The following is a 16,727-nucleotide window of genomic DNA, read 5'->3' on the forward strand; positions in this document are numbered from 1 at the left end:
CTGAGGGCTAAAAGAGAGAGAGTGGTTCAAGATAATTAAAATGGTACAGAACCCTAAAGTTTCATGATGCCATCCTCCATTCCCTCTGTTGTGCCAGTGATGCATTTCTCACAAACTTGTCTGTGCAAAATTCTCTATGCCACTCTTTATTCGTGTCATAGCTTTGATCCAAAGAGGCATTAATCTGTTATTTCAGTTCTTCCACAAGGTCAGGCCCTACTGTGCTAGACACTGTACAAACGCATTGTGCCAGATATAACAGACACATTTCAGATTATTGTATCAATTTTATAAATGTTATCTGTGAGCCAGGGATTGTATTCTAGCTGCCCGGGCATAGGCAGCGAGTTATATGGACCCGTGGTGCCTGTGCTCCACCAATATTCAGGGACATGGACCCAGTTCCACCAACGTTTGGCTTATATTTTCAGAGCCGTCCTGTCCATGGGACAGACCAGGGCAACCGCCCCAGACCCCATGCTTTGCAGGGCTCCGCGCTTCAGGGGACGCAGGGTTCCAGGGCAGCCTGGAGGGTTAGCGGGGGGCCTGGCACGGGCAGCAGTGAACAACCCAGCCGCAGCCTGCTCCGCTCCACCCCGCCCCATCTCTTCCTGCCCTGGTCTGCCCCCACTCTGCCCCCACTCCACCCCTTCCCTAAACCCCCACCCTGCCTCTCCCCACCCTGCCTCTTTCTGGCTTCTACCCACTCCCCATAAGTGACGCCGGGAGACGGCAGGGCAGAGAGGGCTGGGATCGGGTTGCTCGCTGCTGCCAGCGCCAGGCCCCCTGCTATCCCCTCCAGGCTGCCCTGGATCCCAAGTTCCCCTGAAGCACAGGGCCCCCCAAAGCACGGGGCCCAGGGTGGTTGCCCTGGTCTGTCCTATGGATGGGATGGCTCTGCTTGGACTCGTTCTGGATACCACCAAAAATTATGCAAAGGAGGTGCCCATGTGCATGGGGGAAGGTTACCAAATTCACTCCAGTAACTAAAATCAGTGGGAGGTGATTACTGAAAATCCTGAGACAGGTAAATAACTCCAGAGAAGTACCATGCCCTGGGAGGAACTGTATAAACTCGTTCAGACTAGGTTCAAGAGGCCCAGAAGACAAAGAAAGGGCTTTGTCGTAAAGAATCAGCATAAATTGATTCAGGGGCCTTCATTTTGATCCAAAAACTGACATGAGATTGTAACCAGGAGGGCAAAATTCTGCTGGAAGGGTTTGAAGGACTAGAACCTACCAGGCTTTCCATGTGAAATATGGGTGACACCTAGTATGCCTGTAGATTGTATCTTGTTTTATAATTTGTGTCCTTTATAATTCTTTTATCCTAAAACAAACATACTGTGCTCCATGAAGGCTGACTGGTCACCCTATCATTGTCCCTGGGAACAAACAGACTGCAGGTTCTGGACTAAAGTCAGACCTACTGTGATGACAGTGAATTGTAGGGGGGACTGCAAGCCTAAATCCCCTATTTAGAGGGTGAGGGAGAGCAGTGATTGCTGGAGTCCTGACATCTAAAGGTGTGCCCTGGAGGAGACCACAAGGGAGACAGGGGTACTGTTAACCTGGAACTGTGACACACGTAATAAGAGACAGTCTCTGTCCTGAAAATTTTTCTTCTAAATAAACAAAATAAATACAAGGAGAGAGCAAGGGAAATAAAGTGATTTGTGCAAGGTCACGCAGCAAGTCAGTGGCAGAGTTGGGAACAGAACCTAGGTTTCCTGCCTCCCAGCCTAGAGCCCTATCCACTAGATCACACTGATAATAATAGCCATAGTTTATTATTATATATTATTTCAATAATAGAACTGGAAAAATCAATTTGGAAAATATTGATGGAAAATGGGGTTGAAAATTTTAAATGTTTTTGTAAAAAATTTGTCCATCTTTTTATCAGTTCTGTTTAATAATAATAATAATAATTAATAATAATAATTCAAAGCCTTGTAGATGTGATCATTCAGACCATTCAGAGTAGTATATTTTAATGAGTGAACATCAGTGTTGGAAAGTCACAGGTTTTAAGGTCAGTAGGAACAAATACAATCATTTAGTTTGACCTTCTGCGGGACACAGGCTATACAACTTCACCTAATGATTCCTGGATCAAGCTTGATAACTTGTGGTTGAATTGGAGCATATCTTGTAGGAAGAAATCGAGTCTTTACTTAAAAACTCCAAGTGTTGGAGGAGCTACCATAGTTCATGGAAATTGGTTCCATATTGCACATACTTAGGTTATTTAGGAGAAAAATTAACTGCTGTAGTGGTTCTGGCTCTGCATTTAAGCTTGACATGTGAACAATTAAAAAACAGTAGAAATAGTTCACTCTAGCCTTGGGAACAAAGTGTAAATTTCACAGTTTGCAGAAGCATATATGTAGCATGTGGAATCTAGAGTTCAAATGTGTTATTAAATTTTGAATATATTGGTGCTGAAAGAATGTAGAATTGATTTTGGAAACATTTCAGAAAGTCCTCTGCTTTTAAAGACTGATAGAAATGGGAACACAGTACTCCAGCTTGTAATGACGTTAGACATATTTTTCCTCCTGCTGATTCTACTACACAGTGCCATGTTAAGGACAGGATTTTTAAGAATGGGAACAGTTTTGTGCCCACAGTTAATTGCTGAGTGTGAGCACAATCTGGCCCAACAGCTTTTTCATTTGCCAGGATAGAACAATTAGACATATTCTTTTGCATGGTGTGATTAGAGGATGACCATAATATGAGAGACAGTTCAACATTTGGGGAATGTAAGCACACTTTTAAATGTTCCACACTTAGGGACACTTTTTCAAGAATACATGGTGAAATCTTTGTCCCTCTAAATTTAGTGGCAAAACTGCTATTGACTTGAGTTGGGCCATGATTTCACCTAAAATTTTTTAAAGTCTGAGATAATCAGATGTCTAAATACTAGTGGATTGTTGGGGTTTTTTGGCCAACAATTAAATCTGAGTTTCCATATTTCTTTGATCACATCTGCAAATGGTAGAAACTGCTGAAAGTTGATCAGTAAGGGATATTGTATCTTGGCTGAATGAATTTCTGGGCTGCCCAATATAATAATACAGTACCTCTGCATTACTATGGGTATTAATCAAAGACTATATAAGCTTAATAGGATAAATGGTTTGTCCTACATTTCAGAGATGCTGAATTGAAATTCTGTTGGGATTGTAGTTGTATATAGAAAAATTGCCTCGTACTTTTAATTCTCTCGGTTTTAAATGGATTGCTGCACGTAATTGTCTTAATCAAAATTTTCCTCATTTCAAGAAAATATTTAAATAATTATTTGTATGTATTTCATCTATTAGTATATAGAACATGTGTCCCCAAAATAGTGTCTAGGACTCTGTACATAGAATGAGATAGTGGAGGAGTGAACCCTGAAATAGTGTTAAATCGCATTTTACATGCAGGTCTCATCGTGGGTAGGGAATGCACTTTTCTAAAGTCCAAACAAAAATCTGATCCAAAGTAATTCACATGTTTTAAAAAGTGATTTAGAAAAAGAACAATTCAAATATAGGAATAGGTTATATCTAAAAACGAGCATACTAGTCATTCAGAAGAGCTCATTATTAAAGACACAATTAGAGCTAGCCAGTTCCCTCAGTCCTTGAAATTCAGAGTTCCTGTGTTTGGGTTTTTGAGATTAAACGTGTAGGGCAGATAGTGTTTTGTTTAAATGGAGCATTTAAGCAGTAACCCTTTTTATAAGGTAAGTTTTTTGGATACCACATCTCTAAAAGGCTGCATTGTTCTTTTCCTAGTTTAGATTTTGTACATAAAATGCTTTTTCTTGGATTTATATATAATCTGCACATTCAAAAAGAGGTGGGGGCAGAAAAATAAAACCAAAAAATAATTTATGAAGCTCCTCCCTCTCTTTCAGAACCACATACCCTATCATTTTTGTGCAGAGTGGAGATAAAGTTCCTCTCCGATGTTATGTCATGACAGTTTTAGTTGACAAATTTATTGTCAATGACCTATTACAATTTAATAGGCTCTTTATTTTCTTATCGTTCACAGTCTATCAGGATGCCCCAGAGCCACTTCCGCCATGAAGAAGGCAAAGCTGTCTGGAGAACAGATGCTAACAATAAAGCAACGGGCCAGTAATGGTAAAATTTTAATCATTCTCTTTTAAATATTACCTCTTTCCAAGATAAAAGACACATTGCTATGTGGGCCTTTTTATAAGTCTTTCTTAGTGTATACCATGAAGGAGATCATTTTAGAAAGCAATGCAACTGACTTCCATGCTATTGAAGCCTGAGCCAGAAATACAGGAGGTCAGATTCTGGCCTGAGTTACACCAGAGAAAATCTGAAAAACTCTATTGACTTTATTGAGGAGATTCTGGATTTACACAGGGGTAGCTGTGTAAATATTTTCTAATATAATAAAATGCTATGTTTTTTCTGACTCAAGTCTGATGCCCCAAGGTGGCCAGTGGGTCTCACATTGCACAACTGCTCAGAAGATGAGGGGACCTGATTTTCAGAGGTGCTGAGCACTCACAGCCCCCACTGGTTTCAACTGGAGTTGTAGGTACTCAGCACTTCTGAAAGTCAGATCAAGAGGGCCTTGTGTTAATCATCTTCAGAAAATCCTCTGGCCAATCTGGAGGTCCAGTTCCTGGCTGGGAACCTCTTGACCAATGGAAAACTATACAAAACTACTTTCTACCTTCCTGCAGTTGTGCTCCAGGACAAATACTGGCAAAGCAACATCATAAAGCTGCATTACATCCAACATCCCAGCCATGTTGGAGTTGCATGAAAAGCACTTTCAGCAATTCATATACATCCAAGGGAAAGTACTTTTTAAACTTTAGAGAGACAAGGTGGATACAGTAATATCTTTTATTGGACCAACTTTTATTGGTGAGAGAGTTTGAAAGCTTGTATCTCTCACCAACAGAAGTCTCTCTAATATCCAGCCTTGTCTCTCTAATATCCTGGGACCAATACAGTTCCAACACTTCTTAAAGTTTGGAATTGTATTTAATGAGAGGTGCTTATTTTCTTGAACCATTAATCTCATCCCTTACACATGGGATAAACTGCCATCCACAATCCATAAAGCTGTCACCTTATCCACCTTCAAGTCCCTTCTCAAAATTTACCACTTCCTTAATACTTATGGAATGTTGCCATCTGTTAACAGCTAGCCAGGTGACAATTTGTGTTTACTGCTCCAGATTGGGTAAGAATTGCACACAGCCTATGATTTTGTTACCCTGTTTCCCCTAATCCCAGTCCAATTGTTTGTCTCTAGTGTGTTTTGCCATTTAGACTGTGATCTCATTAGGTCAGGGACTGTCATTTGTTATATGTTTATACAGCTCCCAGGCCCAGATTCTCAATGGTATTTAGGCACCTAACTCTTATTGATTTTAGTGGGAGTTAGGTGCTTTAATACCTTTAAGGAGCTAGGCTCCAGCACAATGGGGCCCTGACTTGGTTGGCCTCTAAGCACTACCATAGTATAAAGGAGCCTATAATAAATAACAGGTTTCAGAGTAGCAGCCGTGTTAGTCTGTATTCGCAAAAAGAAAAGGAGTACTTGTGGCACCTTAGAGACTAACCAATTTATTTGAGCATAAGCTTTCGTGAGCTACAGCTCACTTCATCGGATGCATTCAGTGGAAAAAAAAATGCATCCGATGAAGTGAGCTGTAGCTCACGAAAGCTTATGCTCAGATAAATTTGTTAGTCTCTAAGGTACCACAAGTACTCCTGTTCTTTTTATAATAAATAATAATCCCTACACAGGACCTCTTCAATTACAAAGCAGTTAAAATACCCCAAATTGGAACTATGAAATTAAGAAGCAGCTTTGATTGTCTCCAAAAGGAATCCCATGCACTCCTCATTAGCTGGAAGAATAAAGGCTATGACACTTCAAAAGTCTGAAGGGGAGGTCTATAGTCAGGAAAAAATGGGAGATTCATCAGAGTTCTTCTAGAACTTGGGAGAAGGGGGAAGGAGCTTTTAAAAAATTCCAAAATTAATTTGTTGTTACAAATGTAATGAATATAGAGTTATCACATTAATAGTCAACTGTATTGGTGTCTGCAAGACACATTAAAGATATGTGTAATCTATTGGTGCCAAATATCATTAATCAAACATACCAAGAGAAAACCCATCCATCAGAAAGACTGTAATTAAGTGTGTACGAGGGCATGAGATTGGTTTAAAAATCATGAGATTTAAAAAATCACTTACTTTCTTTTTAATGTCTTCTGGGTTTTGAGCCTCTAGGGAGAGCTGTCTACCTGCAGTTTGTATATGAGGTTCAAAAATCAACCTTTAACACACGAGCAAAAAATGTGCCCCTCCCCACTGGCTGCCTGGAGGGAGACTCCACTCTGCGTCCTGACGGCAAGGACATCTTTCATCAGGGTCACTCTCATTGATTATGGACAGCCATCTTTGCTGAGGGCAACTTAAACTTCCTTCACAACAACCTGCCTCAGAATAGTCAAGCCATGCTTTGTCACAGAGTAGTTCCCCCTATAGCAAACTGAGTGCACTTTGTCAGATCCAAGGGCTGGCTCAGTAATGGAGCTTGTCAGAGGAGTTTGCCTGACAGTTTCTTAATTTCCCTGACCCTATCTCATACATATCCCTACCCCTAACTACAGGAGCATGGGGATGCTAGTGGGCAGCTTCTCTAAATAGCTGGAGCACTGTTACTGAGCCAGCCCCTGGGCCTGACAAACTTCCCATGCTTCACCACAGGTGGGATCTTCGAGGTGACAAGCCACAGGAAGGTCATTAGCCCGGGGGAGCTCCTGAGTAAAAAAGAGTCGTGGGAATAGTGGGAATTTATGTGTGAGTGCGACATCTGTAACATACAAACCCCTAAGAAATCAACACACAAAAGCCTGTGTTGCCTGCATATATCACATACCTGACAAAAACTCCTAAAACGAGAAAATAAAAAGTTAAGCTATCTAATAATGCATACTCTCTACTCCTCCATTCACAGGCATGAGCCTTATCACTATCACAACTACCACAGACTCAGTTCTCCTGCACCATCTTTACCAAATGACCCTTTCCCATACACCAAACTACTTCACCTAGCATCTGCAATCAGGGAGCTCTTGAGTAAAAAAGAGACGTGGGAATAGTGGGAATTTATGTGTGAGTGCGACATCTTTAACATACAAACCACTAAGAAATCAACACACAAAAGCCTGTGTTGCCTGCATATATCACATACCTGACAAAAACTCCTAAAACAAGGAAATAAAAAGTTAAGCTATCTAATAATGCATACTCTCTACTCCTCCATTCACAGGCATGCGCCTTATCACTATCACAACTACCACAGACTCAGTTCTCCTGCACCATCTTTACCAAACGACCTTTTCCCATACACCAAACTACTTCACCTAGCATCTGCAACCAGTAGTGTCGTGATGGGGGAGTTTTCTGAAGGGGATGTGCAGAAGGGAAGGTTGATGAGTAAACTAGCGTGTCAGGCGTGAGTGGTTCGGTTAGAGGACAGTTGGAGAAGGTTGTACAGAACAATGTATATACGGTAGCAACGATATTTAAAAGTCTGGCCCTTTTTGTCCCTGTGTGGGGATACAGCTTGGAGAGGTTAGAGAAATATAACTTTACAGTGTGTCCATTTGTAAAAGGAAGATTCCTGAATTAAAAAGATCTCCACCCCAGCAACTGGAAAAACAGAGAAATGTGATGATCAATGTTATATGTATAACATGTAGCCATTTAGTCTAAATGCACTTCTCTTCAAGAAAGCCACAGACTATGCAAACTATAATTCCGCTGATGGTCATGCAATACAGAAATTCCTTGGTCAACAGGGATTGACATCCATACAGTTGTGACACTTAGGACCAGATCCTCGGTGTACATTAGCATAGCACCAATGACGCCAATGGAGCTACATGACTTTATACCAGCTGACGATCTAGCTTTAAAGCCCATGATCACATAGCAAACACATAAATATAGAATTAAATAGGACTCAAAAGGGATCTCCTTTGGGAAATTTGAGTCACCAAAGAAGATACAAGACCAATAATAATTAATACCAAGACTTAAACATACAAACCAGCGCAATAAATCAGTCTTGGGCTTTCTAGTATCTACTGTCACAGACAGAAACAGCATGAATTACAAAGACCTATAACCCACATCTACTGATGGATGTAGTTTATTACAGACTTTAATAAAGCATTTCAGTGTTGTGAACAGGAAGGAAGCTAGACCAACATCCATCAGTGATGTGTCCAGTCCTACTCCTGGTGAAATCAGTGAGAGTTTTGCTATTAATTTCAATAGGCAAGGAATGGGCTGTAGAGGTAACATTTTCAAAAGCAACTAATAAGCTGCTCAGAGCCCTAGTTCAACCCAAAGCCGAGTTGTAAACTAAGCGAGGAAACACCTATCTCGCCAGTGGGGCCCCATCCCTGGACGGAAAAGATGAACACTTATGTTAGAAGAAAAGGAGTACTAGTGGCACCTTAGAGACTAACCAATTTATTTGAGCATAAGCTTTCATGAGCTACAGCTCATGAAATCTTATGCTCAAATAAATTGGTTAGTCTCTAAGGTGCCACTAGTACTCCTTTTCTTTTTGTGATTACAGACTAACACGGCTGCTACTCTGAAACTTATGTTAGAAATATTATTGGAGAGAAGCAGACTCTGCTCTCAGAAATCAACAAACGTGAACTTATGTACTTTGGTCACATTAGGCACAGAAATGGGAATATCCTTGAGAAAGTTATCACGGAAGGAATGGTGGTGGGTCATCATACAAGGGGATGATCAGAAAGGAAATGGATAGATGGTGTGTGGCAGATCACTGAGAGATCAGTTGATGGGTGTGTGAAGTAGGCGATGGATCAAGAAGACTTCCAAAAATTCTGCTATGATGTGACCAGCATTTAGACATGAAAAAATGGACTTTACTTCCTTACTGAACATGCCTACTGGATCAGGCCCCAAGGCAAGATAGGCAAGAGAATGCCTATTTTGTTAATCCCACTGGGGTTAGGTGTGAGTTAGGTATGGCAGGATTTAGGCAACAGAGTGCATGTCCAGTTGCTGAAATTTAGGTGCCTTGGCGACTTTTATGGTGGAAACATAGCCACCAAGGGAATTTAGGTACCTCCAATGTTAGGCAGCAGCTGAGAAGAGGTTTTGGAATGCCAGTGGTGCCTAAATATCGGACTTAGGCAGTTAGGCACTCTGGTGCATAATGAGACATATAGGCACCTATTGGGTATTCTAAAGTGGCTATCTCCCATTGAAATTATTGTGATTTAGGCATCTAGGTGCTTTTGAATATCCCAGCAGGCACCGATCTGTGTGTCTTAAATACCTTATAAATCTGACTCCTAAATGCTTAAGTAACTTTTGACTTAGACTCTTGAGTCACCTGAACACTTCTGAAAATGTTACCCTAGGTCATTCGGTAATGAACTATGGAGGTAGCAGAGGCTGCAGGGGGTCCAGATTGACAGTGGTATTTTACAGTTTTTCTGTGTTGTGAAATGTTTCCCCTGACTATAGGAGCAAGTGGTTTTGGGATAATTGTGACTTGAAACTATTGCCTTGTTAGGATATTTTTTCTTTCCTTAAAAGGACAAGAGAAGTTGCCAGTATTTTTTTAAAAGGTTAAGTGTGACAATGCAGCAGAATTCATTAAGTAGAGGTGCATTTCTAATAATGTAAAGATATAATCAGTATATTTAAAGGGTGGTGTTATGTTTTTATCTCTCCCTAAGCTGTTTCTACCATTCTCATTGGAAATCATTGCAGTTCTTAAAAGAGACATGATTAGAAATATATGGGTTTAACTTCGAATGGGAAGTTTGATGAGACTTAGTGTTTCTGAACTTTTTACTTTAATAAGTTTAATTTCAAATATGAAATGACTCAGTTGCAGAACACAGATTTATAGCTTAATTATTTTAATATCTCCTTTATTTTTATTTTGCATAGGTATAGAAAATGATGAAGAAATTAAACAGCTAGATGAAGAAATCAAGGAACTAAATGAATCCAATTCCCAGATGGAAGCTGATATGATTAAACTCAGAACTCAGGTAACAGTTTTATGAAGCCTTAAATTTAGCTACTTTTTACACATGATTGTTCAAAAGAAATATAGGAGAAAACTTGTCTTTGGAAAAATTGTTTTCTTTCACATTTTTGCTCACATTTCATATGTTCTTAATTTACATTTATAAGCTTAGAAAACAGTATCTGTGGTGCTATTAAGTAGTTATTTCCCACCACAGTGGCCACCACTTTTAAAAACTGAAAGTCATCGCTAAATAGCCACCTTTGTATTTCCTTCTTATAAGATTTTATAACACCCTCATATCTGTTAAACTCTCAGACAGCTAAATCATGGCATTAGTAGATGGAGAACACAGCAGTGGCCAGGGCATTCTGCTTGCAGAGGGAGTACACACAGAAGCAGCAACTGCTACACCTGTAATATTGTACAGCGATCACTCCCCACGGCAACAGCATCAGACCACTGATTGGTTGGAAAGGACACAGTCCATAGCCCAGCTTCATCCTATTTGGGGTCCACAAGAATTGGTCAGAAAATGGAGAACTATACTGTGAACATTTTCATTTCTCTTTTTTCATGAAAATCTCTTTTGTTGAGGTTTTTGACCACTTCTGTAGCTGAATAGAAAATGGGGTAGGGGTTCATTTGCTTTCCACTGAAATTACATTTTCCAGCTGGCTGTCATATCTAGTGCAGTTCATGAGGCTTTGTCTCCCCACAGTTTGATATCAGTAAGGTGTAGTAAGTACAGTCTACATTAAGACTTACAGAGTTTTTTGCAAGTGGGTTTTTTTTAAACGCCTTCCATCTGGGCAGTCCAGTATTCGTTAGGCCAGATCTCATCCTGTAACCTGCCACAAGTGTTTGGATTTCTGGATGAATACCTAATACATTATGGCCATATAGAAAAATTAAATAAAAAATTGAAAAACCCTCAGTATTCAAATACTCATACTGCTACTCACATGCATAAAGTTTTTCTTGTATGAAAGAATGTGTAGGATCAGGGCTTTTAGGTGGAAACTTGTATCAACTCAATGAACACATGATCCCTACACTAATTTTAGCTTTCACTTCTCAAACTGGTTCCACTGCGTTTAGACCACTGCATATTCTTAGGAAATGTTCAAGGGATCTATTGCACATTTTGTTGTGACACAGACTTGGAAAGAGGGGAAAAGTGTTGATTACAAATATTTACTGTCACTAAAACTATTGACATCGAATGGAGAATCCCAACAAAATCAGACTTCACAATTATTCAGGGGGCACGCTCTCAACCTGTTGTGTTCTCCAAAGGAAAATGAGTTTCCATTTCAAAAGTACAGAACTGGTAGGGCAAGTCATCAGATACCTTAAGGTCTTTATCAACTCATTAAAGTCATTAAGACTATCACAGTCAATATGTACTGTATTGGACAGTAAAATGTTAACATTAACCTTAACAAAATATATGCTATTATAAAAATACATTGTGTTATGTAGATTTCAAACAAAATTCATTATATAAATTGGGAAATATGTGAAAGAAAATTTATAATATTGAGAGCAGTTTCTGTTCTGTAATTTTACTTAATTTATACACTGAAAATAAAAAGTCACTTGATATGAGCCATAACTAATGGTGCCAATTACATTTCAGATATCTTATGAAGGTAACAGTGTGCCAAATCCTAATAGGTGCTGATTACCTGGAACTTCACGAAAATCAATGCAGTTTCAGGTGCTTGGCATCTCTCAGTGTTTGGCCCAAGAGGAAAAATCTATCAGATAACAGTCCTCAACCACCTAAAGGACCAATCCTGTGAGAGACTGTGCAGTCTCAACTCCCATTGAAGTCAATAGGAGTTGATGATACTTGGCACCTCCCAGGATTAGGCCCTAATTATATTTGATGTCAGAGGTCAATACTCTGACTCCAGTTATTACTTTTGATATAAAAAAATGTAAGGATGAATATTAAACATAATGACTTGGACTATGACTGACCTGAGCTAAGAAGAATTAAGAAAAAAAAAAGTTACACATATGTAGTAGGACTGGCTCTTTCACACTGGATTCCAAAAAGAACATGAGTTTAGAGCATGTGCCTGACCTGCTCTCTGGCATACACAAATTGAAAACATAGCAAAAAAGCAGGAATATCTTTCCATTCTCTATGTTAAAGTAAAATCTGTCTGTGCCTACTGCAGCATGCTGGAGAAATAGTTCGAGAATCATTCATCCCAAAGAAATGTTCCCCTGTAATATTGACAATGTGTGTCTCAGCTTGGATTATCTGCTGCATAAATATCAGTAGTCAAAGTTAAACCTACTTGACAGCTAGTCTTATGTGTGCACCAAGCTCTTAAGAAAATATTTACTTTTATCAATTAATGTCACAGACCAAATTATCAAAAATCCACAATCCACAATGATAGACTTGAGACATCTAACTATCTGATTGTGCCATCAAACCTGCTAAAACATACTGGCCTAGGCTCATCTGATGTTCTTCTCCCCTTGTGACCTCTATACTGTTTGTCCTGACAAATGAGAGAGTTCACATCAAAATTCTATCGTTTTTTCCCATAATTTATTATACCGGCAGTTCATTGTGGATGTCAAATTAAAACAAGCGACTGTCACTTTGAGAGTTTGGCCCTATATGCTCTTTTCTGCTTCTTTGACTTCATTTTCTACCCTCTTGCCAATGTACATCTCACCCTACACACACACATTTTATACTTGGTAATAGATGAGTTGCCCTATGTCATGGAAATTAAATAGCCATGTACACTGGTCACACTTTAAAAGTTTCTTCATTTTAGAAAGATTCTACAGGTTTGAAAGGTATACTTAAAATGGGGAACACTGTTGGAAATGCTAATATCTCTCCAAATGGAATATATTTTGACAGTAAGTGTAATATCAGTCTCAGATCCAGTAAATTACTTATATAGACAACTTCATATTTATGCAGCACACAGTTTCTTTTCCTAAATTTTAGCCTATTTGAGACAGTAATCAAATGTCGTAAGTTCTGTCTTTAAGTCCTTTACATCTTAGAGAATATTTATAAAAGCCATATGACAACAAATATATTGCTAATAAAATACAGCAAACTTAATTTTGTTTGTCATTAAACACAAACACTGACAGCTGTTAGTAACATAATGCAAAACATAAAAATATAGAAAAGAATAGTACTAAGACACTCTTACCAGATTATTTTGCTGTAACTATTGTGCAACAATGTGTAATTTTTTAGCTTTCACTGGCAGTTCTGTGAGAATATTCATTGGGCAGTATAAATTGAATGCAAATATAGTTCCAAAGAGCTAAATGGTGACAGCAAAGAATTGTGCACACTTAGTTAATATGGCATATGCTACAAAAATGTGATAAATGTATCATCTACTCACATTGCCCCTGATCCTGCAACCTCATGGATACAGGTGGATTCTCATACCCATATGGTGCCTCCACTGATTTCAGCTGGGGTCCAGATACACAGAAGAGTCTGCCCACATGAATCATCTTGCAAGATTGAGGCCCTTATAAGTGCCTTTATATACAAAAGGATATTTTTTTAAAAAATATTACATCGGTACAAAGCCAGTACAATCAAATGTAAGGTAAATCAGTACTTCCACCATAAAAAAAAGACAAGCCGTTAAAATAAAGTCATATAATTTGCAGTTGTACATAGCAGAAAAACCTCTTAAAATTATAAAAGATTATAAATAAATGAAACCTTTTTATTTAAACAAAAAGGGCCTTTTTTGTTCTGATATTACTGTTATCACTCACTTCAAGAACGCATGCTTTATAACGGCTTGCCTTATATTACATTGTACACAAATTTGTCCATTTTAGATTACTACAATGGAGAGCAACTTGAAGACGATAGAAGAGGAGAACAAAGTAATTGAACAGCAAAATGAGTCTCTTCTTCATGAACTGGCCAATTTAAGCCAGTCTTTAATTCATAGTCTAGCTAATATCCAGCTGCCACATATGGTAAGTGATTGAGAGCACAAGTTAAGGAATTTGGCGATCTTCAGTTCACCTCATACAGTAGATGTCGTTTTTATGTTTATGGTTCCTCAACCAGTTGGATATTTGTGGTAACAACACTGAAACCATAAAGATAAATTTAACTGCTAACAAAGGCACAGTGGGCCTGTTCCAATGTATCCTGTAAAATTAAGATCTAAATAGGCATTTTAAATATTATAAAAAATGGTGGCAATATGATATGATAGTATGTTATGCTTAAATGAATATACAATCAAGAAAATAAAAGTTGTATATGAACTACTATTTAATATCTCGTAGGAACCAATCAATGAACAAAATTTTGATGCTTACGTGACCACTTTGACGGACATGTATACAAATCAAGATCGTTATCAGAGTCCAGAAAATAAAGCCCTACTGGAAAATATAAAGCAGGCTGTGAGAGGAATTCAGGTCTGAACAGCTGCTATAGTGGTGAAAGTCTTGCTTAAAAAAAGGATGCCTCTTGTTTTTTGCTGCTGTAATTTACCAGAAAGTGTTATATATTTATTTCTGTTTGAAACAGTGTTATGCTTACAAGACTTCATAATGATTTTATGTCTTGCTTTAAAGATAGTAATGCAGAATAGTTTTTTGAATACATTCACATTTTGTACGTTTTCATATAAGCTGACATAGTGTGATATGCCATGTAATGTTTATAGCTGCTAATGTATGCACATTTTTGGGGTATATATATTTCTGAAGAGGTAAGCTGATCAAAATAAATAGAGTGTAAATTCTTTTTAATGCTTTAGTGATTAAATGTTTTAGTATTTTGAACTGAAATGGACAAAAAAAAAACAGCTTTGAATGACAATGTTGCGGTCTGCAGCCACTTTTTAAACACTTATCATTTTGCCTCATGTTGGAGGATTTTATGGGATTTAAGAAATACATTTTGTGTGCATATTGTTTCATAGCAAGAATTGGTTGCAAAAATGCTTTATTTTTGAACAATGCTTGAAAATATTATGTGACTTTTGTTTTCAGAGGATGGTGTGTGGTGGGGGCAATAAAATGAGGTTTTTTGAAATCCAAGAAAATGGCATGGATTAGATGTAAGATACAAAATGGGTAATTTATTGTAAGACAACATCAAGCCATGGAAACTTGACAGAAGAATCAAAGCAGCTTAAACAGCACTTTTTAATTAACTTCTAAGCATTACATGGTATGAATATGGGAACTTCCATTATGAAAGGAACTATATCAGAGGTGGACAACCTGAAGATTTCAGCTTTTATTTTCAAATAAACTTTGGAGCCAACATTCTCTTATCTCTCCTGGACTACTTAGTGCCCCTCTGAACTATGTCTTATAGCAATGTAGTTCATCTTTCAGAAATTCTGTATTTTCAATTTAAGAAGAAAGACAATATTTTAAAACTAATATTGCCTTTTTACATCTTTAATTTTGGGATAAAGACAAATGATTTGTGTCTACTGTAGTTACTGAACTGGATTCATTGCTAGCTTTAGTAGGAATGCAGCTCAGTAAAGATTTTTTTCTTTTTGCTTTGCCAAGCATTTGATCCCATTTTTCATATTTTAATATTTATGTTCTGCATTTTGTTGGAGAACAATCATTACTGCAGCATTCATGTATGCTTTATATTTGTTCCACTATTATCTATTGCAAAAATGAATGCAATCAAATTTTAATGTAACTAAATATACTTCAGCACTTTTTTTGCTTTAAACTGGATCATTTTAAGATAAAACTTATTTGTACCTTCAAGATTTGATTGTTTTCTTCAAAATGACTGCACTATATGTATGCATACGACCACTTTTTTATTACAACATTTTTTCCTTTTTAAGTCGTAATTTTGATGTGTTGTGTTTTACAGATGTTGAATTTATTTAAAATTGATAGCATATCTTTTCCTTCCATGTCTTGATGTTATGCAGAAAGTACAAAAGTACTTTAAAATTTTGTTATGAAAAAGATGGGTTTTGTAAAAAATAAAATATTTTTAGCAGAACAGGACTTACAGGGTCATTGTCCCCACAATGTGCCAGTTGACTATTTGCACTTACCTTGCCCTATATATCCATACGGAGGTGTGCAATTTCTTGTGTCATTAGCCTTGTGACACTAAACCTGAACAAATTATAGTGGAAGCCATTATGGCCAATCCAGTAATATTGCTAAGGGAGACTACAGGGATCTCACAACAAATATTCTGATACAATATTCAACCTCGGTATATATATATATGTATAAATATATGTATATCCCAGCGGCACTTTATACTATTCACTGTACAAAAGCTTACAGTTTTCCATGAGGACTTTAATAACTAGCTGGGAAAAGATTATGTAATTACTTTGGGGGCTCTGCAGTCTTATCTGTACAGTGCCCTTTTTCTGTTGTGCTATTAGTTGTAGCTGCCATGCTCAGAATTGCCTTTTTGAGAGCTGAAGCAAGGTGCTTGTTGTTCACCTTCTGCCATATATATTGTACTTTTGCCCTAGCCTCCTTTTAGGGCTTTCATTGTTCATAACGGCATATGCATTTTTCCACTGCATTGTGTCTGCAGCTTCTTTGCCAATATAGTAATGCTTTCAGTAGAGTAA

General features: G+C 38.0%; 1 protein-coding gene across 4 annotated transcripts in view; it reads left to right on the forward strand.

Annotated features, from left to right (window-relative positions):
• MYT1L (myelin transcription factor 1 like) overlaps window positions 1-15,164 on the forward strand; it is a 153,058-nt gene extending 137,894 nt beyond the window's left edge. For 2 of the 4 annotated variants that reach the window (XM_077811563.1, XM_077811564.1), the window contains exons 17-20: window positions 4,057-4,148; window positions 10,023-10,126; window positions 13,963-14,106; window positions 14,425-14,565. In XM_077811563.1, coding sequence (XP_077667689.1) covers window positions 4,057-4,148; window positions 10,023-10,126; window positions 13,963-14,106; window positions 14,425-14,565 — 481 coding nt within the window. Of the gene's footprint in view, window positions 1-4,056; window positions 4,149-10,022; window positions 10,133-13,962; window positions 14,111-14,424; window positions 14,566-15,138 lie in introns of those variants that run through there. The other 2 variants (XM_077811565.1, XM_077811567.1) reach the window with 2 other exon arrangements.
• Window positions 15,165-16,727: the final 1,563 nt, after the last annotated feature.

This window comes from Eretmochelys imbricata, chromosome 3 (genome assembly GCF_965152235.1).
Source record: "Eretmochelys imbricata isolate rEreImb1 chromosome 3, rEreImb1.hap1, whole genome shotgun sequence".
NCBI lineage: Eukaryota > Metazoa > Chordata > Testudines > Cheloniidae > Eretmochelys > Eretmochelys imbricata.